General features: G+C 35.4%; 4 protein-coding genes across 4 annotated transcripts; all 4 read right to left on the bottom strand.

Moving 5' to 3' along the window:
* Positions 1-8,074: 8,074 nt before the first annotated feature.
* LOC129788081 (uncharacterized) lies at positions 8,075-9,245 on the bottom strand. Its single transcript, XM_055824084.1, has 4 exons — positions 9,154-9,245; positions 8,723-9,030; positions 8,416-8,660; positions 8,075-8,349 (listed from the first exon to the last, which is right to left on the bottom strand). The coding sequence occupies exons 2-4, from the start codon at positions 9,028-9,030 to the stop codon at positions 8,273-8,275; spliced, it is 630 nt and encodes a 209-aa protein (XP_055680059.1). The 5' UTR covers positions 9,154-9,245; the 3' UTR covers positions 8,075-8,272.
* Positions 9,246-13,293: 4,048 nt separating this feature from the next.
* LOC129788082 (uncharacterized) lies at positions 13,294-15,857 on the bottom strand. Its single transcript, XM_055824085.1, has 4 exons — positions 15,654-15,857; positions 15,224-15,570; positions 14,908-15,158; positions 13,294-14,819 (listed from the first exon to the last, which is right to left on the bottom strand). Exons 2-4 carry the CDS (start codon positions 15,568-15,570, stop codon positions 14,713-14,715), a joined length of 705 nt encoding a protein of 234 aa, XP_055680060.1. The 5' UTR covers positions 15,654-15,857; the 3' UTR covers positions 13,294-14,712.
* Positions 15,858-16,907: 1,050 nt separating this feature from the next.
* On the bottom strand, positions 16,908-18,163 carry LOC129788084 (putative exonuclease GOR). Its single transcript, XM_055824087.1, has 4 exons — positions 17,967-18,163; positions 17,524-17,870; positions 17,205-17,455; positions 16,908-17,136 (listed from the first exon to the last, which is right to left on the bottom strand). The coding sequence occupies exons 2-4, from the start codon at positions 17,868-17,870 to the stop codon at positions 17,033-17,035; spliced, it is 702 nt and encodes a 233-aa protein (XP_055680062.1). The 5' UTR covers positions 17,967-18,163; the 3' UTR covers positions 16,908-17,032.
* A 35-nt stretch (positions 18,164-18,198) lies between these two features.
* Positions 18,199-19,304, bottom strand: LOC129788083 (exonuclease GOR-like). The gene is made up of 4 exons (XM_055824086.1): positions 19,253-19,304; positions 18,833-19,190; positions 18,508-18,767; positions 18,199-18,444 (listed from the first exon to the last, which is right to left on the bottom strand). The coding sequence occupies exons 2-4, from the start codon at positions 19,165-19,167 to the stop codon at positions 18,287-18,289; spliced, it is 753 nt and encodes a 250-aa protein (XP_055680061.1). The 5' UTR covers positions 19,168-19,190; positions 19,253-19,304; the 3' UTR covers positions 18,199-18,286.
* Positions 19,305-26,377: the final 7,073 nt, after the last annotated feature.

The raw sequence follows: 26,377 nt of genomic DNA on the forward strand, positions 1-26,377 counted from the left end.
TTCAAAATGAAATGATTTAATTTTAATAAAGTGAATTTCAATAGAAATTAATTAACTTAAATAAATATCTGCGCAATTATTGCTAATTGTAAAGCTATATATTATGCAAAAATTAATTAGTTACAAAGCCATATTAATTTGTTGGTTAAAATATGTCTAAATTGACTTTAAATAAAACATTTGGAAAATTATGTTTGATGTTTTTGCAAAATTTAAATCGTTCTAAAAGCTTTTATTTAATTCTAAATCTTTAAAGAAATAGCAAAAGTTTGCATCAGAATAAATTTGATTGAAAGCACAAATGCTGCATATTTTCCCATCAAGAGAGAAATTCAATTTTCCATCCAGGAAAAAAATCTCCTAAATCATTTTGATGTGGAAAATTCAATTTTCATTGGTGCTGAGATGGATATTACGTGATTGATTGAAAACCAACGATAAACCTCTTCCTGGAAATCTTTTCTCAAGATGCAAATCTATCATGACTAAGAGCAATCTGCAAAATTTAACCACATTACCAATCAAGCGTATGATTGAATATTACATTAGGTGAGGTAATATGCAATTCTTGATTCAGTTGCATTCATTAATTAATAAGTGTGTGTGTGTGTCTGTGTGTGATATTGTGGAATTGCCAATAAGCCCTGAAGAGATTTTGCAGGATATATCAATCACATTAGATGGGATTTTTCAGGTATTATCCGACACCATTTAATTGAACTCAAATGGAACCGAGTTTACATGCAATGGAGTCAATACATACCCGTAGATGATTGATTAAGTTGTATGGTTTATGCAATGAGCTTCTCTTCGGGATAAATACATCGCTTTTCACAGTGGATGATGGTACTATCACTACCACTTGTCGATGCGGAGGAATCCTGAAAATGAGAAGAATAAAAGAAATTAAATTACATCAAGAATTAGATAGTCAAAACTGCTAAAATAAACCATTTTGTAAATAATTTAAATTTAATGCAAAAACTGCTTCAAAAATTCTAAAATTACCTCTCTTTAAGAATAAACAGCTCGCTTAAAATTCCCCACGAACTGTTGACTGAAAATATCAATCTGAGGATCAACAAATGCACCGATTTCAGCCCCATTGTACTCCCATTGTATATAAATTCTCATTCAATAGAGCTCTAGCTGTCTCAATGAAACACCCCCACAAAGCACCCCCCATTCATTCTGTTGATTTTAAAAAAAATCCACTCCAATAAATCTATTTCAATCTGCAAAACAAAAATAAAATTAACCACATGAGTTGGCTTCAATCATCATTCTGCAGCCATGCAGAATATCCTTTTCTATGCTTCCGCAGGAGGATGTGCGCACGATGCGAAAAATGTTCTCTTAACAAATTTTCAAGGAGTCTCTTTAAATTCTCATTCACATTGTTGTGTACCCTTGAAAATTTTGCAATCACAGCGAGAGAGGTATTAATTTTGCAATAAAACTTATAGTTTCTCGGTGTATTGTATACGTTAAAGTTTCAAAAGTCCCAGCAAGGACTTTCAATTTATCTTGTATGATGATTGAGAGCATACCTGGGTGGAAGCATACACGAGGAGATAAGTTGAATTTATTGGCTGAATGTTAAAGAAAATTTATAGATGTGAAAACGTTATGTTCTTCTTCCACCTGTAGGGGTGGATTTTTTTTTGCAAGAGAAGAGCATTGATAATTACTTTGTAAACAGAAATCACGATTGATTGATCAATCTAAAATTTATCATACAATTTCCTGTGGTGGAAACTTTCGCCACTTCCGTCTTAATACTTCTCCCGAGAAAGGAAGAAGCAAAGGCGATGTATTATACATAATATGCAGTATTTTCCACTTCTCCAACAAATAAGAGCAATTTGCAATGAAGTTTGGGTCAAGTTTTGTTAGCAAGAAACTTCGGCATTGCACTCGCCCCTCCCCCCAAATTCACTGCATCTGCTGCATCCTCTACCCGTGAAACACCTTGTGGGCAATTTTCAAGAATTTTGACAAAGTCTCTCTCTCTCTGGATATAAAGTACAATTTCCTGATGGAAAGTTCCTCCGCAGCTTCATGCCACGCTCCATTGAATGCAAAATGAATCTTAAATGCACTCCATGGACTTATTTATTATACAACGAGGTCTATTGGTGAGTGAGTCTTAATTCCACACATTGAAGAGGGATTCATTAAGGAAAATTCTGATAGATGGGATGCGGTTGAATGTTTCAGAAATTACAAAACTTGCGGAATATGAGGAAATTTGGGAAATTCTCAAGGATGGTTGGAAATTATATTGAACAAGGAAGAGATTTTCTTGTTATATTTTTTTTCTTAGACCTACAAGGAGGGAGGAGTGTGTGTGACATACTTAATTGTAAAGCAGTAAATTAGTTTATCTTCCATGTACTTAGCAAAAGTGTTTGTCAAATATACGTATAAATAAATAACTATGTAGATAGTATCTGTTAAGATTCTGCTTCAGGAGGTATTTCAGAGTGAAAGTTTCCCTGATAAACGTTATAATAGAGAGATAGATAAACATACGTGAGTTCCAAGGCGATGAGACTTCAATTAATTGGTGTACAAATTACATCTTTTATGCTTTAAGATTTTATTTAGTATTTATTCTTATTTTATTCATTATTTTTAATAAATAAATATTAGCAGTGTATTCCCTAATAAATTTTATTCGAATAATCTTAAGGCACATCATCCACAATTCTCTTCCTCTTGTTTAAAGGTAGTTTGTAGGAGGTAGAAGATAATAATAGATATGTAGTATTTTGTGACAAGCAGATGGGAAATAGTATTTTAGAAGGGAGATTTTCTCTGTGTGTGATTCGCATAATAACGGGCTTTTCTTGTGCGCCTCCAAGAAACTTATCAAGAAACGCTGACAAGGTGCTCAAGAAGTGATTTTAATTGATTCCCATCAACAAGGGAGCTTCAACCACCTCCGCCGGCAAGTTGTGAAATCCACACTTTGATGAACTCTTCCCCCTTCTCTCCTCCCCTCCCACCAACGCCACTTCCCGACTATATGTCCGAGGTTTTGTAGTATATACTTTGAGAATTTTAATTAATTTGAAAGGAGTCTCGGTCTACAAACAAACACGGATCGTTTTATAGCCTTACCCATTAATCATGACACTTTTTTTTCGCACCTCACGCGCACAAGATTGTCCACCTCATTCTTTATTTTTCAGCGCGCACACCCATCCACACACACACTGTGAAATCCATCCCTTGGTGGGATTTTTTTTTCTAATTCATTTTGCACCAACCCCTAATTACATGGTCGACGAGTTGAAGTGTCTATTTGCACAGGTAATTTACAATCCCAACGAAGGATTTGCACCGTATACAAGCTTGTTAAATGGCGCTTTTATAATTTCACGCTCACCTTTCCGTCTATTTTTCTTCATCCTCCCACGAACAAAGACAAATAATCACAATTTCATTTAATTCCCTGGCAAAGACACTCTCTCTCAGTTCTTTTGAAATGTTTGCACATGCCATGAAAAGCTTCATCTTGCTGTTTGCATTCAAATCAAAAATTAACAATGAAACACGCTATTTTGAGATTTAACCAGCTCTGGAGCTTCATAAGCTTTTTTTGCAGAGAGATTATTGGGGGAAAATCTTCGTTCTAACGGAAAACCTGCAATTGTTGGTGTATTCGCCCAAAAAAGAAAAATAATCTTCATGAGTGATGTTGCATTATTAAGATTTTCACGTTTGGAATTGCGGAAGCATTCATGTGGCCCAATTCACGATTGTGGTGTGGCGATATATTTTAGCGGACTGAACCACCCCTTTTTATCCACCTACTTAAGATTCTTTCCCATAGAAGAGAACACCAAATCCCACCTTCTCATGCGATGTGAAATATTCATCTGGAAACGCATGAGCTTCGGTGTAAATTAAATTTTCTCAGACGGTGAATTGGTACGTGGGATGAACTAGGAGCTCTGCCAGGAATTACAGCATGATTATTCAGGCTGGTGGTGTGATAAGAAATTCAATGAAATACATTTTGTGGAGGAGGAGGAGGAGGAAGGAGACAGGGGATAAGTGAATTTTAAGCTTTTTGCACATCTGATAAAAATGTTCTCGGGGTATGGAGAGAAAGTATAAAATGCCTGTGCGAGAACATCTACGCGAGGTGCAGGCACTTTTCATGTGGAGGATTTGCACGGAATTTGTAATTTGCATTTGCTGATAAAACGAAAAGAGAGAAAAAAGTAAGGAAATCAGGTGAATGAAGAATAAATTGCAATAATTTTTTTTTATTTTTTTAAAAAACGGCGTTGTGTCTTGAAATATAGATAGGAAATGTAAATAGTTCGGTTTTTCAACACTAAGGTAGCTTTTGGCGCTAATTTATCTAATTTTTCAGAACTTTCTTATAAATTCATTTCAATTTCTTATCAATTTTCTTGCAGTCAATCATAATAAAGAAATTTTTCATAGGAAAGGCCAAAGAAAACTATTAAAAACTAAAAGGTTTTTTAAAAGCTCATCGTGTTAAAAAATAATGCTTTATGATTATATGTTTGAGAATGTGGTTAGAGAATTAAGCCCATAAAATATGTTGTAAATTGGCCAATTGGCAGCTTGTAAGACATTCAGTGTAAACGTGCCAGTTCGTGGTGAAAATTTGCCAAGTAAGTTTAATGTTAGCTTTATCAATCTTGGCAATTTTCTCCCAGCACCACCCACTATTCTTCTATTTTTGCACCCATGTGCAAACAAGCAAACATTTTCAATAAACTTTTATGCTGCCTTTTCTTTTTTTCCAGGTTCCACGCCCATATTTCACAGCATAAAATCGATGGAGGGACATTTTTCTTTATCGTGAGTTGGAAATGTGAGGAAAATTGATTTAAACTCCCTCAATAAATGAAACAAATCAACTTGAAATGAGGGAAGAAGAAAAAACGAAAAATTCTAAGAGTTTTCTCTCAAATAAACATTTTTCAGGACATTTTATGTCTCTGTGTGATTTGATATTTTAGCAATGGTCTGTGGGAGAACCATGACCGGACCTTTGTTGCCCGGAGACACTTCAATGAATTGTTCACAATTGAGTCAATTTTGACAGAGGAAAGAAAACGAAAATGCCTCAGAGATTCATTTTGTACGATAGCCTCGTTTTTACCCATACAGAACTCTTCTGTCCCCCCTATGGGAGAACATTTAGCTCTGCCTGGTAAAGAAGGAAAAGCAACAGACGGAAAGGAGAAAAAAAAGAGGGAAATCTCCACAGATATATTTTCTCTCCATTCAAGTACACTTCATAAATTTATATGTGTGGTGGCGGTTACGTGGTACTACCCCAAAGGAGTCTATAGCCAAAGAGAAAGTATTTCTCAAGAACATTTTATTGTCTATGTAAATTTTGAAACCAATAGCAATCCCTTCACTCGTACCATAAATCAGATTATAATGCCATAGAACAAACGACCCTATAACATAGGCATTTGTGGGGGGTACTGGAACACCACTCTCGGAGGTTCTGCATAAAATAATAAAAAAAATCTCTCAGGAAAACGAATGGAAAGCAGACGAATATATAAGATTGAATTGAGAAAAATTGCAAGAGCATGGCGACGAATACCACAGAACGTCATGGAAAAACTCAAGTAAAAAAAATTATCTCAGCACGATGCACTTGGAAAATGCGGAAAAGTGCTGTGAAGCCACTTGTTCGTCGTCAAAGTGAACGAGGAAATATATATGATTTTCACACTTCAAACGACATTTTCATGCCCAATGCGGTAGCTTTTGATTCGTATTTTTTTTTATTTTCAGCAGGAGCTTTTCTTGGAACGAATGATTTCAAATGCTCTGGGAGGAATTTTGTTATGAAATGAGGTTTCTCAGAGCACGTTAAGTTAAAATTTAGGTGAAAGAAATAATTAATTATTCTTATTAACTTTTCACAAAGTCCCCACCGGGTACAGACTTCTAAATAAGTTAATTAGCACAAAATAGAGAAAGCTTTGGCAGTTTGACGACCTATTCTAATTACTTACTATACAATAACTACTCAACGTCTTTCATGCTCTATTGTTACAAAATTATTCAGGAATTTCATATTTTCTTCAAAGAATAATTTTTTTATGAAAACCAGAGAAAATTAAAATTTTCCCAAGAGAATTTCCGTCTAAAATTAGCAATAATTAAGAAAAGTTCTTTAGCTATTCATCAAGAATTCCCAAGTTGACCTCTGTTGTCACCAAATTTAGAGTTAACAAGGCACAAAAAGCTCAATTTAACGGAGAAAGCCTCACGCAGCTTTTCCGGAGTGAGTTTCCCTTTTGAGACTTTCCCTCAATTCAACCCATAATTTTCTTCTCTTCAACCAAAGTCTCCTCAACACTTGAGAGATTGACAAAAAATCCTCCTCTTGTACCTAAGTGTTTCATTTCGTCAGGAGAGACAGTCATAATTACATTCTCTAATCTTCTTTCACTTGCCTTTTTCTCTATAGGCAGCAAAGGAACTCACCCCCCGCCCAGGCCCTCATGGGAATGGAGCAGCAAGAACATTTTCACGCTGATGATCGATTGGGTGGGACGGAGAGTGATAGTGATTTGCCCCTTGTGAGCTTCTTTGTCGATGTAAATTGAATTATTTTGGGGTAATTGGTAGTCCTTTTAAATTATAGGCAAGATGCCTAAGCTACTCCACTTAACAAATAAGCTTATTTGCAAATTTTCCCTGTGGCAGAGACTTCGACATGCCACCCTCCCCCCTCTCCCCCTGAGCTTTACAAATTGAACAGGAAGTTTATCGAAGAACCCTCCATTTCTCAACAAAAAGTTTTCCATCATTTCCATACGACATTTTCCTTAGAAATCCGCAACAAGCAAAACGAAGGAATTTTCGTAAAGATTTTCCCTTCAGCATAGAGAGATTGCCAGAGTAGAGAACATCCTTCCCTGTTGAAGTTTATTCAACAACTAAAAGGAAAAAGCTTCGAAAAGAACGCAACTTCTCCTCTTGGAGCTTTCGAACTTCCCCAAAGCGCAAACTCCGGAAATTCTCATTCAAACTTTCATACACGCACCCTTCTACCGTATTATTTTCAACATAATTGCCCAACAATTCTTCTCTCAAATTGACATAAAAATTTTCATTATGCCATCCCCTATATTATTTACATTCAGTGGAATTTTTCATCTGACTTTTCCCACAATTGCTCAAACATTTCTTTTTTTTTTCTCTCTGCTGCCCTCCATAGAAATTATATTCCCCCTTCGAACCCCTAATAATAATAAAGAGAAGAAAATTAATACATTTGACTTCCATGGCGCCCCCTTCTTCCGGTGTCCTTTGGGGATGCGACGTATATTTATACGCAAAAGTTTGGATCATAAATTTCTCTTGAGTATTTAAAAAGTTTCCCTCTGACTCAATTAAAGTCCATTGTAAGGAATAAAATATGTTGGATATAAAGAGCAATTGATATAGTTTTCTCTGTGAGTGGCGGGGAACATTAGTCCTCAAGAATTGTTTGGGAGAACTTTTGCAGGAAGAAAAAAAACTTTCTCAACTCGCGGCGGAGTGCAATTCCTTCTTTTTTTCGAGGAATTTTCATATTGGAAGGAAATTATTTTTAATAGACAACTTGTGATAAACTTTAAAAGTATAAGAAGAAAACTTTCAATGACATTATCGTTAAACTTCTTTGCGAATAAAAAATGTAAAAGTTGGAAAATTTCCGATTAATTCGTGTTTAATCGAAGGAATAAAATCATTTTCAATATAAAAAGAACTGTTTGAATGGAAATTGATTTATTAAAATAAAATAAAATAATGTTCATTTCCTTTGCTGCGTTAGTACACAGAACAAGATTCAGAACCAATTAGAACATTTTTAGAAGCTGCAACTTCTTTTGAAATGAAAACTTTTAAAGATTCTATTGGAGCAATTATCTCAAGATAATTTCGCAGTACATCCAAGATTCTTAGAAATCAATTCTCAATCTTTCAAGGAATATTTCAAAGAAATTCTTTAGAAAGATAATTCTAGGGAATTTCAAACAAAATTTTGAGAATTTATTAAAAGATCTAATTTTCTTCACAAAGCCTTAAATCTCTTTATTTCCATCACATATTTCAATGTACATTTTATAGAGAAAAATTAACTCCAGCTTGCTCTATTAATTCATTTAAATTATTTCATGTTGAGCTAAAGCATTTCAGCAATTTACTGAAGAGTTAAAATGAAGAAGGAGAAAAAGATGGAAATACCTGGAGTGGCTTGGACTCTTTAGCATCGCTGGGACATGAAGTACTTAAACAATGCCATGGCAGCTTGAGCATCTTCAACGCTGCTGTGAGCAGATACTGAAGGAAAACCAAATTTGATTAAAAAAAAAATTATAATTTTATGATAAATAAGGTAATAAGTACCTTGAATGGTTCGGCCCAGCTTCTCTTTAGAGAGATCCTTGAGGGAGCGAGCCCCCAATTCATTGGTATAGATATCTGATGTATCTATGATATGATCGTGAATGAGCTTCAAAGCGAGAAAGTCATTGACCAAGCCGTGCCCCAAAATGATAGTCCGGGAATGGAACATCCGGAGAAGTTCTGCCTGGACTGAAGCCAGATCTCGTGTTGCATTCGCCATCATCTCGGGGGTTATCCCTGAAGATCTGCAAACATAACCTCAATTAATGAAAAAAGGACTTTAATTTTGAAAAAAAAATGCTCTTACGGAGTGTTGTAGTCCAAGATTCCATTACTTGGCTTCACGTAGGCATCAAGCACGACATTCTCATGAATATCAACCACAGAGATTCGAGCAAGCTCTTTTCCAACCCTTGTGGTGACCATCTCACAATCCAGCGCAAAGATGTCATCATCCCTTGTGCATTCATGGATAGATTTGCGCGGCGCAGTCTTCACAAATCCCGATTCCAATTTAGTCGGAAATCCCCCATTTTCAATTTGACTGCCGGACAGGATGTACTTCAAGGCAAGGGCGTAGGCCGACTTGCTGTTCGTTCCCATGAAGTCAGACATCTTTAACACGTTGTTGCAATTAAGTATTTTGCGTTAGTTTTTTTATTAGGTTTTTTGGCATTAAAATTCAAGAAATTAATGTAAAATAAAGAGATTAAAGACAAAAGGAATTGTTTTACTCACCTGTTTAAATGAAAAGAGCGTCAAAAGGCCTTAGAAAACTGTCTCGATCGAAGAAATGCGACTGAACTCTGTGAAAACTGAAGCGAAAATGGATGGAGGAGAATGATTCTGCAGAAATTAGGTTATGGCCGCTGTGACGGTTATACGAGACACGCAAAATGAAGATGGCGCCACTATGTTTTCAAAAATTTACAAACCGACAAAAAGTGCTGGAAAAATGGGAAAAATTTTGAGTTCATGAAAGAAAAATCAGGAAAAACGCTGGAATTGGAAATGTGGTAAAAACTGAAGCTGATGCTAAGAAATTGCTATGGGACCTTTCAGGATCGACTTTTTATTTTGCCGTCGTATAAAAAAACGCAAAAACAATGTGAATCTATTGAACTTTTTTGTATTTCTCAAAAAATTATAAAATAAAATGACTTTCTTTTCGTATCTTTATCTTTTAATAATATTTTAACATTTTTTTTAAATAGTGTTGGGTGTAATTAATGTAACGAGAGGGATGAAAACAATGAAAAATTCATTTAAAGATGAGAAATGACTGTAGAATTTTTGAAATAAAAAAGGGAAAATAACAAAAAAAATATTTTTTATTAATTAAATGGCGTGGCAGAGTATGGTTCACGACTTTTGGGACTTTCTCAAAAGGTCGTGACCTTTGCCTTCCCATACACCATGCATTACAACCCAACCGGTTACGCATTTAGAATTAAATCAGTTTTTCATTTTTTTTTTTAAATTAATGATTCGATTCGTTTTAAATTCAATTTCAATTAATTTTCAATTAAAAATGGAGAAGGGTCCTTGCGATTGTGGATAATCCCTCTCATGGAAGTTGCTTCCTACCGTAGAGAGCAACGGGCGTATTGTTATGCGCGTAACTAAAGTTCCTGATTGGTCGCATGATCGCGTCGTTTCTGAGAAGTCCTCTGCTTCGGAGACGGTATCTCATCGTTCGGAAGACATTTCACCGTCTTCCGTGCGATCAGGTACGCCTTCGGAACAGGGAAGAACGGAACAACGCGATAATGCGGCTGAGGCGTCATCATCGACTAATACTTTGGCCCCTCAGGCACCGCAGAAGTTGCCTCAAGCTCTTTCTGAGCTTGAGCTTTTAAATCCCTGCGAGAATCCGATGATGACGCGTGGAGCAAGGCCGCCACCTGTTCATATGACCGCGAAGAGAGCCGCGATTTACAGAACTTTGCTAAGAGAGCGGGAACCTAATTTTGGTCCTAGGCCCGCTGGATTGCTAGGGAAAATTTTAGATGCGTGCCGTAAACGTCCCAATATCAAAATGCCCGTTCCTCAGTTTGTTTCTAATCAAAGATCTGCGAAAATTTTGTCGACGTCACTTTCTCAGCCACCAAAGCCCTCCGCTCGGTCCCCAGTAATGCCTGACCGTGCTTCACAACAAGTTTCTCGGTTGGCTCCTTCAGAGTCTCCGAAAAGGGCTTCCCTAGTTGAAGTGCCCATAAGTACTTCCAATGTCCCTCCTGCACTTCTTGCATCGGGACTTCCCCGTAACCTACTTGTTGGGTTACCTCAGTGGCTGCTTGAAACTAATCCTTCGTCGACGTCAAAAACCTCTGAGGCTCACAAGATTCTTCAAATCCCAGAGCCTCGGAAGCAGCTTGAGAAGCTAAGTTCTCCTTTAATGAAAAATGAGGATTTAGCTTCTGAAGTTGCTTTTTGTTCAATTTCACAAGCCCGGTCGGTAATTTTTGTAATTCCTAATAAGGTGGACGATATTAATGCGGTATTCGAAAAGGCCATGTGTTGGTTCTTCTTCGTCTTCGAGGCCAAGTGCTTCCAAAATTCCTCAGTGGTTGATTGACGACCTCGATATTTCAGATTCGTCAGATGAATCTGCTTCAGAAAATGATCCCGATTCGGTTAGGTCTCCTCAAATTCAGTTCGCTTCATCATTATCTGTCACTCAGTCTCTTTCTGTTAACGTTCCGTGGTCTTCAGTTCCAAATCTTAAGTTATTCGATAAAATTGTCCCAAGGGAGCCTCTCAATCCGACGAAATCCAAAGCACTCGTCAATGCTTTGGAAGTAAATCTAAAAAGCCAACGGTTTCGGCTTCTTCTTTGCCGGACGTAACAGTCCGTAAATCGACAGCCCCAGTGCTTCCTTCGAATCCACGGAATAAGGAAAGAATTCAGGGTCTTGGACAAGCCCGAAATGTCTCACACTGCGATTTATAAATCAAGTAAGTCAATTAGATATCTTAGAATTAGATAACTTTATGAAATTCACATTCAACCTTTCTGATTAATCTTACACAGCGTCTGTTTTGATAACATTCGAGCTCAACACGTGCCACTATCTACTCTCATTCCACGTGGAGGAATCCCCTTAATTTGCTTGTGCCATTAAAGGCGGATTGAATTGATTTCAGTTGGAAGCATTCTTTACCTAAAAACGAAATCCCCATTAAGCGTGACTCAATGGGGTGGAAAAATAGTTTGATTTTTTCCCTCCATTGCGGAAGTGGATGTTTCACGGCCACTACAGGCCAAAGAGATGTTCTTCCGCATTGAACAGCACAACGTGCCAAGACGTCCCCGCCAAAAGTGGCGCACAAGAAGAATTTCCACTTCAACGGTACAACTCAAAACTTCTGCATTTCGAAAGCTCTTCGTATCCTACCGCCCTCCAAGTCCTCGAACGTCCGAGGCAATACAATTTTTCGTCCCATCAATTGCTCAAAGTGCATGTCGTTGGAAAATTGTCGCAAGAAGGCACTTCGTGGAATTGGACAAGAGGATGGGGAGACATTCTTGTATTGAAAGTGTATAAATTTAATCGATTTCTCTCCCGCATGTTGTTGATTTTATATGGCACCGAAGGGAAAAATTTCACATTTCCTCAAATATTTATCGAATGGCGTCCGCCACAAGCAATTCCATCAAGCTGCCAAAACGCGCACGATAAATTGATACTTTCTTTTTCATCTCCCACCTTCCTCCTGTGGGTGTTAAATGCATTATTTTAATGGTAAAGTACACTCAGTTTTGCCTTTTCCCCATGACGAATGGAGAAAATGGAAAATTTTCTCAGAAAAATTGCTTTCTAGGTACATTTTTAAATATTCCCCCGAGACGCTTTGGCAATATGTTTGATTAATATTTTCTTTCTTGGCTATAAATTCGAGTTTCTAAAAAATGCAATCCTCCAAAGTCAGAAAGGTCTATATAATTCAAAATTCTCCTTATGTGCTTCTGAGAATTCTGGAGGGATTGGTAATCCTACATTTTTTTGGCTTTCTTTCTGCCACCACAACCACATTTGGTAGTTGCACAAAAGCTCTGTAATAAAAAAAATTGTGCAGAGAGCTTTTGTGGCAGACGTGCAAGCAAACAAACTGACCTCTTCGTCTTCCATTAGCTTTTAGTTCACAATTTAATCTCTACTCCCTCTTCCGTGTAATGAGTAATTTAATCCATCAACTTCACCGAGAAATGGCAAAATTGAGTAATTGCTCTGTTTACAGAGAGTCCCTGATCCTCAACATGGCAATATGTGAAGATTAAGTTGTTCCCGCCAATGTTCTTTGAATGTTCCTCTCCTGAATATGTAATAGTACGGTAGAGTGGGTGAATTTTCTGCTTCTCTAACTTCTTACACGTAAAGGTACTCAGCACACAATTTCCACGTAGATTGCGAAAAAGAAAAAAAAATTGAAGAGTTTATTCACATCACTTTGGAAGAGCTTAAAGTGTCAGAGATTAACTTGTCCATTAGGTTTTATGCTTTATTCTATAATTTTAAAAGGAAATAAATAAAACAGAATGAAAAAGAATTCTTAGTAGAATTTTAAAATGAATTACAACTTTTTTTTTAAATGAAGAATAAATTAATTTTATTAATTTTAACGTGAATGACGTGACTGAATTTAATTAGAATTTATTTATTTATTTAAATTTAAGATTCTTAGAACGTTTGATTTAGTTTAGACCATAGCAAGAAATAAGCTTTTATTATTTTTGACTGCGATCAGAATCTGCACACCTCACTTAAAAAGGAAAAGTTTTAGTTATCGTTTACTTGTAACAAAGAAAAAATCAATATTAGAATATTTCTCTAATTTTTAACTGATTAATTTAACTAATTTATGATGTTATGAAACTTAAAATTAATTTTTTTTATTAAATACATAATTAAACCAAAAATCCCCTCTCATTGGCACGTTAGAGTAGTTAACTTTAGACTAGCTAGCTCTAACTATCAATTATTTACCCCACACGATAATAAATCATCAATATTGCTACTTTGTACCCTAACAGACCGAATTAACTGCAACTTGATGGCACAGAGACAATGTAACCATAGAATGCAAGAGCAGCATAAATTCCTCACTTTATTGCTTCCACACTGGTGCCTTGCATAAAGGGAATGGGCTAACAAGTAAATATTATGGTGTGGAATAAGGGGGTAAAAAGAGGAACATTTCCTTTTGCAAACTTCCCTCTGGATTATGCAATTTCTTTGCAATTAGCATTGCAAATATTCATACAAAACAACCTCGAGGAAAGCTCTACTTCACAGGATGAAGAGTGGTTGGTAAAGAGAGACAGAGAAAGGCTAATTTCGTCCAAAGCACATTCCACAAATTTTCTACGTGAATTATTACAAATAAATGTGAATTTTAGAGCAAAATTGAACAAATTGTTGGTGAAAATGGCATTCATGCGATATTTTGTTGGCCAGAAACCGCCTTTGATAAATTTCGCTTTATTGAGGCAGATTGGTAACAGAAATGTCCAACCATTTATTTCCCGGATGGAGGGGTGCGCAATATCAAAAACTCCGCATGAGTGAGATAATAAATTGCGTCACGGGGTGAGTTTTTTTCACACCCCCAAAACTATAGGTCAAAAATTCTCCATCCCCAAGAGGACCATCGATTGACTTTCAAGAGGATACGTTTGAATGTTAAAAAAAATCCCCGGAAGTGTGTCATATCTCATAGACATGATTCCATTTTTTTTCAGCCCTTTACAGACGCTCCACACAAAAAAAATCATCCCTCCCCTGTTAAATTGGGTGGTTCCTGAGGGAGGACAATCTTTCATGCAGAAGAGGAATATAATGGAAAGGGGAGGAGAAAGGTGAAAGTCATCACTTTAAACTTCTCACATGCAATTTCCAACATTATTCGTGACACTAAATCGATTTGATGTGAAATTGCATTCAAGTTTGAAGAGCAAATTCACGACACTTTGAATTTGTCTTCATCCTCGACGTCTCTTGCATTCCATTTTATCACAACATCCCTTTTTGGGGAGTAAGCTTATGTAAGTATGTTGAGTGTGGTGCAAAATACAATTTTGAAGTGCAATTCAAAGGATTTTTTAAGTTATTCAATGAAATAGGGGAGCATGTGGCATAAATAGGATTTTTTTTATATTTCATTTTAAATTTTATTTCTGATACAGTTAATTATTTCATAGACTCAGAATAGTTTAGTAACTAAAGAATAATTAAAGAATGTTTTAAATGCAATCCTTACTTCTCTTCTTGAAGGATAGTTAACGAAGTAATTGTTTTACAAGATTTCCTCCATTATTCGCCTACGGCGCTTTGCCCTGCTCATGAAGTACTTGAACAACTTCATTGCTGTTACAGCATCCTCAACACTATCGTGCCCACCTTCTGCCGAATTTTCAAGTAGAAGATTTAACATTTAACAGATTAAATAACTTTAAATATTTTTTTGAAACAAAAGGAAAAGAAGACTTACCATTTACTTGAATATCCTTCTTCAGTTTGGCCTTGCAGATGTCCTTCAGCGATCTGGGGCCCGTTGGGGCAGTGTAGATGAATTCGGTGTCAAAGAATACTCCATGAATAAGCTTTAGTGACCGCATGTCATTAACAAGCCCATGTCCAACAATAATTGTTTCAGAGTGGAACAATGCAAGAACTTTGGCTTGGACGGAAGCTAGATTTTCTGTAGCAGTGGCCATCATCTTTTTTGTTATCCCAGAATACCTATTTATACAAAGAAATTGTTTTTAAACAGATAAGAATGCCTTAGAACTTCTTAGAAGTCTTACTTGGTGTTAAAGTTAATTATGCGATTTTTAGGCTTCACAAGATGATCCATCACGACCTCCTCATTTATGTTGACAACAGTGATCCGGGTGAGTTCTTTCCCCGCCGTAGTGATGCACATCTCACAGTCAAGGGCGTAGATGTCCTTCCTCGTTGGAACATAATTCATCCGTGGGAGGGTTCTAGCACAACCCTCAAAACCCTTTTTTGGGTTCTTCCCAGATCGCGTAGTACACGGAAAGCCACGTTTCATCAAACGGCTTTTAGGTGCAGCATATTCTCTTGCGACTTCATGAGCTACACGCCCGTCAATCCGCTCAAACAAGTCCATCATATTAAAATTTAGCATCTAAAAAGGAAATTTTTTTGGTAAAAAAGTTTGGTTAAATTCAGATTCTGATAATTTTTTGAATATTTTAAGAGAAAAAATACCTTTTGGCTTTTCCTTTGTGCACTGAACTTTTTCAAAAGGAAAGACAAACCTTTAAGGCCTTTAAGCTTCAAAGGAAAAACTTTGTGCGCGTCTTGGAGTAAATTATTGCGTCAGATCTGATAGAAGTCAATACGTGAAAATGTGGCGGTTTTATTGGAATTCCGAGAATAGTTGAATAAACAATACAAAATGGAGATTCTCCTAACCTAAAATTGAAATCAGGAAAATCATATTATTTTTAAATTTAAAAAATAACGTTTTTGTGCTACGGGAGTTATTGGAAAATTTTCGTTGCAAAATGAGAGTTTTTGCTTTAATGTTTTATTTTTTATCGTACTTTGAATTCTTTAACTTCATATAATTATTTTCTGGACTATTGGGTTCTATACAGAATATAGTTTCTGCTTTTTTGTAGATTTTGTGGAAAGTTTTACTATTTTTTTTATGTTTTGCAGAATTACAATATCTAATTTCATTTTTTTTCAACTTTTATGACTGCGATGAGTCTTGCGATAATGTAAAATTGATACATTTTTTTCTGCATTCCTGTCCCTATGTTGAGTTTTTTCTCCAAAAATAAGACAAACTCTCATTATGTTTGTGGTTTATTTTTAAACTCCAAAAAATCTCATTTATAAATAGCATTTCGAGCATTTCATTTTTCTTTCATTAGATCATTGCACATAATACTGATAAAGATTAAGCATGACGACGAACCTCATGCGATAAGACAAATTCTTAGAAATAGAAAAGAAACTCTTGAGAATACGTTCATTTCGCCTTCGCGAACATTCTGGAAGTTAAATAAATCTATTGTGTAAGCAGATAATACAATGAATAAAAATAAATAGATAGTAATCTAATTTAACCCTTTTGTGTCTAACTGTGATACATTAATACATTGATCTTTTCATCGTGTTATTTTTGTTGTTAATCTTGTGGATGGTAGAAGACTTTTCTGTGTGAAAATGTCTCAGAACTTTTCCACAAGAATTCAGGAAATTATCTTATTCATCAAAAATTCAACAAAATAAAAAATTTCATCTTTGGGTCAGTTTTTGATCCAATGTTCATTAAAGAGTTAAGAAATGTAAGACAAGCCTAATTTTGTCATGAGGAAGTTATATCAGATTTTAGATTAATTTTTTTTTGAGAAATTCGGTAATTTTTGTAATTGATGGATGATCTTAGGAAAAAAATTACTGATGAATCATTAGCATGAATGAAATAATTTAGTAGAAAAATAACAAATATTAGCCACAGAGCTTTATTTTCTTTATTAAATTCTTCAATACAAAAAATCAACTTTAGAATTAACTTCAAGTAAGATTTACATGATTTAAGAATTTTTTACAGGGAAATCTTTGCCTCTCTTGTTTTAGATCTCCTCTATTATTCGCCTACGGCGCTTAATCCTGCTCATGAAATACTTGAACATCTTCATTGATGCTACAGCATCTTCAACACTATCGTGCCCACCTTCTGCCGAATTGCAATAATATTTTCAAGATTAAAAAAATTAAATATTTTTTTTATGGCATTGAACTTACCATTCACTTGAATGACCTTCTTTAGTTTGGCCTTACAAATATCCTTCAGTGATCGAGGTCCTGCCCAGGAGGTGTAGATGAATTCGGTGTCTATGAACAAGCCATGAATAATTTTTAGGGCAAGCATATCATGAACAAGCCCATGTCCAACAATAATGGTCTGAGAGTGGAACAATGAAAGTAGTTTATCTTGAACGGAAGCCAAATTATCCGTAGCTTTGGCCAACATTCCTTCAGTTATCCCGGAATACCTATTTATAAAGAAGAAATTGTTTTAAGCTGATTAGAATATCTTCAAATTTAAAATTAATTCTCTTACTTGGTATTGTAGTCAATTATTGGATTGTTGGGCTTCACAAGAATATCCAGCACCACCTCCTCATCCATGTTCACGACACTGACCCGCGTGAGCTCATTCCCCGCCGTAGTAATGCACATTTCACAATCAAGAGCGTAGATGTCCTTCCTAGTGGAATCATAGTTTGTCCGTAGTGCCGTTCGGGCATATCCTTCAAACCCCTTTCTGGGATTCTTACCGGAAATCGTGGTACACGGAAAACCGCGATTCTTCAAACGCGTCTTAGGTGCGGCATATCCTTTTGCGACTTCATGAGCAACACGCCCATCAACCCGCTCAAACAAATCCATCATACTTAGCTTGAGCATCTAACAAAAACATTAAAAAGAAAATTATTTATTTAGAAAAAAATTGTTAAATTCAAATTCTAATTTATGTCTTGAATATTTTAGGAGAAAAATTACCTTTTTGCTTTTTCTTGTGCACAGAACTTTATCAAGGCGAACCTTATCGTTTGGGCTCCAGAAAAAAACTGTGTGAATGTGAATTATTGCATCAGCTTTGAAGCCATACGTGGCTATTTGCTGAACAGAGTTGAAATGTAGAAAAAAGGGGATTCCCCTAACACGACGAAGTGATAAAGCGAAATACTTGTTTCTTAGTACATATCATTTAAAAAGAATCCGTTAATATTAGTTTTGCTTGTAATTAAAATTTTTATTGCGAAGGGATCAATGAGGCATCTTTAATTCATAAAACGAAGAAATTGGGAGAAAATCATTTGCTAATAATTATTTTTAGGTTTCTTCTGTTGTATTACGCTGGGCTCTACCAATGTTCCATGCATGGCCATCAATCGCTGAAGACGATTTCCACAGCCCATAAAATGTTTAAACAACTGCATGCATGTTGTAGCGTCTTCTGCACTATCGTGACCATTTTCTGAAAATAAGAATTTAATTTCAGAAAATCTTAATTGCTCTTTTAAATGTGATTTTTACTCACCACTGTCCTGGATGATTTTCCCGAGTTTGATCAAGCAGAGATCCTTCAGGGCCCATTTAACCTTCTGCCCCATGTAGTGTGAGTAAGTTATTGAGGTATCATATACACGTCCATGGATAAGCTTCAGAGCACGTAAATCATTATCGAGGCTGTGCCCAATGAGGATTGTCCGGGAGTGGAAGAGTGTAAGGAGTGCACACTGAACCATAGCCAGGTTCTGAGTTACATTCGCCAGAATTTCTTTAGTTATTCCTGAGAATCTGAAAAGATTTTTTTTTTTCATTTTTAATTTCTGATCAGAAAATCTCAAAGAATTCTATCTCACCGAGTGTTATAGTTCAAGATTCGATTAGGAGGCTTCACATACGTATCAAAAACAACTTGCTCATCAATATTCACAACTGTTACCCTTGCCACCTCACATCCCGCCGTTGTGATAACCATCTCACAGTCCAATGCATAAATATCTCTTCTTGTACAAATATAATGTCCCTTCTTTTGAGGTGTTACTACAAATCCTTCTAGTTCCATTTTTAGGAGTTTTTTGGATTTCTTTGTTCCCGGAAAAGCATTTCTCTCGAGAATTTTTCTCGGTACACAGTGCATTGCAGCTAATCCGTAGGCTTTTGAACTCTCAACTGCATCAAATATATGCTTCATTCTGGTGTACAAGTGAAGTATATCTAATGAAAGAAATTTTGAATTCAATAATTGTTTTTTTTAATAAAAAATAATGGAAAATTACCCGCAGAGGAGAATATTTTTTTAACCAGCACTGTGTCACAGTTATAAGAAGTATAATTATGACTGCATGAATGGAGAATTAATGGTCGATCGTGAAATGACTCAACAACTATGCAGCATCGTCAGCATAAATGTTATAAGCAGAGAATTCTCTCTCTTATGATACGCAAACATAGATAAGATCATATTTCAGTGACGACATCAATACAGAAACACATCTGTGCGACAATTTTTATTTTCATTTAAGAGATTGAAAATTGAAAAGGAAAAATCTTTAAGCAGCATCCAGACTAATTTATTTTTAAAGTTCATTAAAAATTAAAAAGTCGATTTATTTGATTTTAGCTTTTCTTGTAATTTATTCCCTTTCCCTTCTTCCGAAGCATCTCATAATGCTTGAGAATATGCTATTAAGGACAAACAAAGGGAACATAAAATAATGATTCTTCCTACACATCTCATACAACTGTCTTAAACTCCGACTAATCTGTAATGGATGGGGGTTGATTTGCGCGTGGAAAACCTACCTGTACAAATGTTGCGAGCTTTCAAACAATGAAGGAATAAACAAGAAAAATTTACCTCATGTTTGATGAAACAAAGCTTTTGTCTACCTTCAAAAATTTCTGCGAATTAAGTGAATGTTTATACAACAATGAGAAAACTCGCGGACTTTGTTGGCGAGATTCAATTGCGTGGGATCATTAATCCACCACCACCAAAGCGATTAAAGAGCTTTCGGGGGGAGATTAAAAATAAGAAAATATCCACGCAATCTGTGCTGTGTGTCCTTCACGTTGCTTCTTTAATCCTTTTACAACATCACAGCTGAAGGACAAGACGGAAAGGAGCTTTCACGGGGATGGTGCATTGTATATAAAGCCCCTATCTTGTGGGATATTTATGGTTCACTGCGGGACTTTTTCACCCCTTGACCATCATCCAATTAAATGGGTGTTTGGGGTATACTTTTTAAACACATTTTACAAAAGAAAAGAGGAAAAGACCAAGACGACAGTCTTCTCTTACTTTAAACTGACCCACTTTAGATGCTTCTTGGAATGTCATGGATTCCTTCTTTTCTTTTCTTTCTTCCTTTTTTGCTGCTCTTCTTCATGGCAATTGTTTGGTATATCACAATTGGCATCTCTTTTGGTGGACTTGCTGTCCAAACACTTTTCCCAACAAAAGTGTTTAGCCATGTGACCAACAAAAGGAACTCAGGCATGAAAGAAAGTGAAGAATAAGACCTAAAATTATGATTTCCTCAGTGAAATTGCAAAAAAACGAACGGATATAATTTTCACAGAGAAGTTGGATGATGCGAACCATATTATGTGCTATTCTTGACATTTTTTTCATTAATTTCATTTTGAAATTTTGCCATGAAGCAGTGCGGAGGGGCCTGGTAGTTTAAGCTTTCGTAAAGAATAATGAAAAGGTTGCAGTGGAGACGCCGGGTGATTTTTTCTTGATATAAAATCCTTTTGTTAATTTAATAAATAAATTTCTGTTAAAAAATGTCCTTTGAATTACCTTCCAAAGTAAATAAGAGAAATCCATCAAATAATTTTCTCATTTTGGGCCTTTTTTCCCATTTAAATAAAAAGTAACTTTTCATACCTTTTCATTTGGAAAATCAACACAGCGTGTCTGTGCAGAGAAAGTCCTTGCAGACAGAGGGGTAGGGAGATTTACTGTATATATGGTACAAAAAAACACCCAGACATGGACTTTTGTGTATACACTGGCTGGTGGAAAGCAATCTCGCGAATCACACAGAGCTCGAAATAATTTCCCTTGAGACTTTTAGCCCTGTAAAAGCATATTGTAATAGTTGGATATGAGTTCAAATTAATTTTAATGCGCCTGGGAGTGCACAGCCGCTCTTGTTGCAGACGCTGGGATTTTCTTCGCATATAATGTATGGTGCTCACCATCCCTCGCGCTCACACAATATGTCCTTTGAACTTTTCACAAAACAATTCGTGGAAAAAAAGCTGAAGAAGAACCCCAAGAGATGGTGAGCTATTTTAGAATGAAAAATTGAATGTATGAGCTTCTCATATTTCCAGTGAGATTTATCATTTTGTATCCAAAAGAGGGAAAGAGAAAATCCCTGATTAATGGGGATATTTTGTAGAGAATATTACGGCCTAAATAAAATGATGATGAAGATTTCTCTAAACTTAATTTCCTCCAAACGAGATAGTTCTTGAAAGTTTCCAAATTTGCTGGATTTAATAAATTATTCTAGTTCCAGAGCAAGTTGATGGGTTGTCTGCCTCATGAAGGAGCAAAATAAATTTATTTGAAGACCTCTCTTTGTCCGGAATTCTCAGAATACAAAGCAACTATCCTGGGGAGAAAGCCAGTATGTCAGGAAAGTATTTGGAGTTCAATTAACTCAATAAATTTTGCATCAATTGCAAAAAGCTTTTCATTCGCAGAAATTCACAGAAATACTCTCCCAATGATTTTCTCTGTTTTGTGTTCAAATGAAAAGGAATTCAACCTCTCAGTTCAATTTAGTTTGCAACAAGACTCACAAACATTTTAACATCAAAAGAACTTTGTGCAAATCCCTGTAAATCGTGTAAAAGGGCTGCTATTAAATCGTACAAAGGGTAATATTACATCCTATTGTACTGTTAAATTTTTCTATACCTTAGCAAAGGAAAATTTGTGGAAATTAGTAGAATTTAGTAGATTCTTATTCAATTAAAGTTTGTGATTTGATGGCATTAAATTAATAGAATGAAGAAATTTAAAAGTGGGATGATTAAGCAATGAAAATTTATGCTATGTATTGCGAAGCAAAAGCTTTGGTACAGCTTTCATTTCTTTAAATCTTCTATGAATTCATGAAAACTAAAATTCTTCCAGAACTTTTAAAAGATTTTCTTAAAAAAAACTATAAACCAAATATTTAATTTCTATCTTTTATAATTTTTATTGACAAAGTTTTCCCAATTCAATTACCTGCCTGATGAGGAAGGAATAAAACCTTCGAAACGTCGCAGACAACATTGTGTTTGAGAAACTGCTGTATAGGTCATAAACCGTGCCCTTCCAAAGTATAAACTATCAACCGACAGCAATCAACTCATTTAGTTTCTATTTTCTTGAATTAATTCTTTTGTGACGTTTCAAGGACTCGAATTTCCCTCTTTCTCGGACCTATAAGAGTATTTTACAAAACATCGAATTGAATAAATTCAAGAAAATAGTAGGGGAGGGCGGGGCTAATAAAGTTACTTAAGGGTTTGGAAAAAGTCTGTTGTTGTTGTTGTAGGGCAAGCAATATCCTAAAGAATTGAGCCATACATTTTGCTTTATCTATTTGGGAAATATGATATTTTGAGCTTTTTCTAAACCCTTAAGCGACTTTTTTAACCCCGCTCTCCCCTAAGTAATAGCTTTTTTATATCAATTTGATGTGTCTATAAATTATAAAAATATGAAATTCAAGAAAATATAAAAATCCCATTAGACCTCAAAGAATTAACCAATTTTTCATTATTTTTCTTCAAATTATCTCACAATAATACAGAAAGTTTCAAAAAAAAACTTACTCAAAAACTGATTTTACTAAACTCAAGAAAAATTAACTTTAAAAACTCTCCGTGACTAATTCAACCCTAGCCTCTCCTAATAATTTACACCACATTGCCAAAAAAATCCAATATTAGCTGAAGCTTCAGCACGAAAGCAATTCATTCATGAAAATATGCAATGAATGGAAAAGAGGAAATCATTCACATTTATACGCCAAGAGCAAATATTAACATTTTCCTTTTTGCATTTTAATTAAATCCAAACACAATTCCTCTCTCTCTCTCTCTGTGAGTATTTAAATATTTTCCCATTTTTCTCATTCACAAAAGCACTTGTATTTGCACTCTGAGTGTGTGTAAGTTAATTAAATAGTTTGCAGGGGTGCTGCTAAAGCAAATTACGCGCATGGATTCATTTTCAGGTAGTTGGATGTTTGTGTCTCAATTGACCCGAAAGCGTTAAAATTGTGAAATGTGGAAAAATTTCTAGGAAATCCTTTAAAAAAATACGATGTGGTAATTTTCATGTTAATTAAAAACATCTCTCCCATTCCCAATTCACACACTATGTGCTGTGTATATGGCCATTGTGCTCTTCCGTGGACAACATCCATGAAATGTTTATGACCTTTTTGCACAACGCAGGAATTTCCACCTGCCACGACAGGTTGGTAAATAATCCAAAAAAAAGAACTTGTGCAACGTGTGAAAAATTTTGCAGGTTGCTGAATTTTATTCTTCAGCTTGTTTGCGATTTTTTGCGGGTTTTATTGTAGTCCGTTTAATTAAATTCCAATTTGTTCACGCCCTTGCATTTTATTGCATTAAAATGTAATAAAATTAATTTGTACATTGCATTATCCTTTGCTTGTTGGAAGTCAATGCTATAATGAACACTTGACCACAGAAATCAGCCACATTGTTTGATGAACACAGAGGTGGTAAGCCACACAGAATCCACTCTACTCACTGCAGGGTACCACCCCATGGGATCTTTCTCATCCCACACCCTTTGAGCCAACCCCATGTAATATGCAATTTCCCCGGAAATGTGCTTGAAACTGCTACAGGTTTGTCTTGTTGAGAATTTACCCGACAAATTGCTCATAGCTCTGCGTCTCCTCTTGCCCACGTGGTGCTGGAAAATTTAAAATTCCTCCGCTCTGTTAAATTCCTTTACCCACCACCACCAGCAGCAATCCCAACAGATGGAAGCTCTAAAATGTTATTAACACAATGTGAGATCCATGTAACCACCCACCCCTCAATCCCGCCATTGTCAGTAGATTATTATAATTTTATGCCATTCCCCGGCATGCAATTTACCCCAGGCAACAACAATCCTGTGCAGCTCTCATGGTTTCGTGGATCAAAGAGAAATATATGCTTGGGAAAACAGTTTGGTATTTATCCTTAACACGACGGGGGCTTTAATGAGGTGCTTTTGTACGCCTAAATTGTGGAATTGTTGTTAGGTTGTTGTATGTAAACAATTGGGCTTTCCATATCATTAACAAGCGTTTAATTAACTAAAACAAACTAAATCATTAAGCTGATTAAACAGCTTGCGAATGAAACAATCTCAATGGGATTTTCCATATGTAACACCTACATAATTTAAGTAGGTAATAAATACAATTATAATGAGAGAATTTTCCCGTTGATTTAATCGATTTTTATTTAATTAATTTGGCTTTGAAAGAAAATTTCTTTCTATAAGAAAAATCTAAAACAATGGGTGAAATTCACCATTCAGACAGTCTTAAGAAATCTTAAGAATTCTTAAGATTTCTTAAGTTTTCTTAAGAAAAACTTAAGATTTCTTAAGAAAAGTTAAGAAAACTTAAGAAAAGTTAAGAAAACTTCAGATTTTTTTAAGAAAAGTTAAGAAAACTTAAGAAAAGTTAAGATTTCTTAAGTTAGACTGAATTAGAAGGCTAAATGTAATATTTTTTGATGATTTTTAAGATTTTCGATGTCTTAAGACTATCAAGAGCATTTTTTTAAACTTAAGAATAGAAAATGGTACTTACTTATCAATTTAAAACAAAACAAAACGCTATTTTTAAAGACAAATTCAAGTGTAGTAAGGTGTTCTTTTTTTCATTTTTATACCTTTTTTTCTGCTAAAGAATTGAACTAACTGACACTCAAAAGCACGGCTAAAAATTATCATAATTTTCCCAAAACATTTTCCTGAGTGACTTTCCCCAAAACACCTCCGGAAAATTCTTCAGAAGCATTCAGTGCTCTTTCAGCAAGTCTTAAGAATTCTTAAGCAAAGTTCAGTGCATGATGATTTGCTTAAAGCGAATTTTCGCGTTTTTCACGTGAAAAGTCGCTAATTTTCCACCAAGAATTTTCATAAACTGATGGAAAAAATTGGAAAAATATTTTCCTGAGTGACTTTCCCCAAAACACCCCCGGAAAATTCTTCAGAAGCATTCAGTGCTCTTTCAGCAAGTCTTAAGAATTCTTAAGCAAAGTTCAGTGCATGATGATTTGCTTAAAGCGAATTTTCGCGTTTTTCACGTGAAAAGTCGCTAATTTTCCACCAAGAATTTTCATAAACTGATGGAAAAAATTGGAAAAATATTTTCCTGAGTGACTTTCCCCAAAACACCTCCGGAAAATTCTTCAGAAGCATTCAGTGCTCTTTCAGCAAGTCTTAAGAATTCTTAAGCAAAGTTCAGTGCATGATGATTTGCTTAAAGCGAATTTTCGCGTTTTTCACGTGAAAAGTCGCTAATTTTCCACCAAGAATTTTCATAAACTGATGGAAAAAATTGGAAAAATATTTTCCTGAGTGACTTTCCCCAAAACACCCCCGGAAAATTCTTCAGAAGCATTCAGTGCTCTTTCAGCAAGTCTTAAGAATTCTTAAGCAAAGTTCAGTGCATGATGATTTGCTTAAAGCGAATTTTCGCGTTTTTCACGTGAAAAGTCGCTAATTTTCCACCAAGAATTTTCATAAACTGATGGAAAAAATTGGAAAAATATTTTCCTGAGTGATTTTCCCCAAAATACCCCCGGAAAATTCTTCAGAAGCATTCAGTGCTCTTTCAGCAAGTCTTAAGAATTCTTAAGCAAAGTTCAGTGCATGATGATTTGCTTAAAGCGAATTTTCGCGTTTTTCACGTGAAAAGTCGCTAATTTTCCACCAAGAATTTTCATAAACTGATGGAAAAAATTGGAAAAATATTTTCCTGAGTGATTTTCCCCAAAACACCCCCGGAAAATTCTTCAGAAGCATTCAGTGCTCTTTCAGCAAGTCTTAAGAATTCTTAAGTAATCTTAAGACTGTCATCAGTGCATGATGATTTGCTTAAGATTGCTTCTTGCATTTTTTATCTAATTTTTCCCTTGGTTATCTGCGGCCATGAACCTCAAATACGTAATTTTGTTTTATATTTTGCCTCATTATTATTCCTGGAATAGAATGTACATTGACGGATTGGTATTTCCTGCTGCTTATTTAGGAGAATATGGTGATCTCTCCACATCCAAATGATGGGGATGCTAGTTTAAGAAGTTTACGGTTTCTTGATAGATTTGTGATCATTACGCAT

Source organism: Lutzomyia longipalpis, chromosome 1 (genome assembly GCF_024334085.1).
Source record: "Lutzomyia longipalpis isolate SR_M1_2022 chromosome 1, ASM2433408v1".
In the NCBI taxonomy this organism is placed as follows: Eukaryota; Metazoa; Arthropoda; class Insecta; order Diptera; family Psychodidae; genus Lutzomyia; species Lutzomyia longipalpis.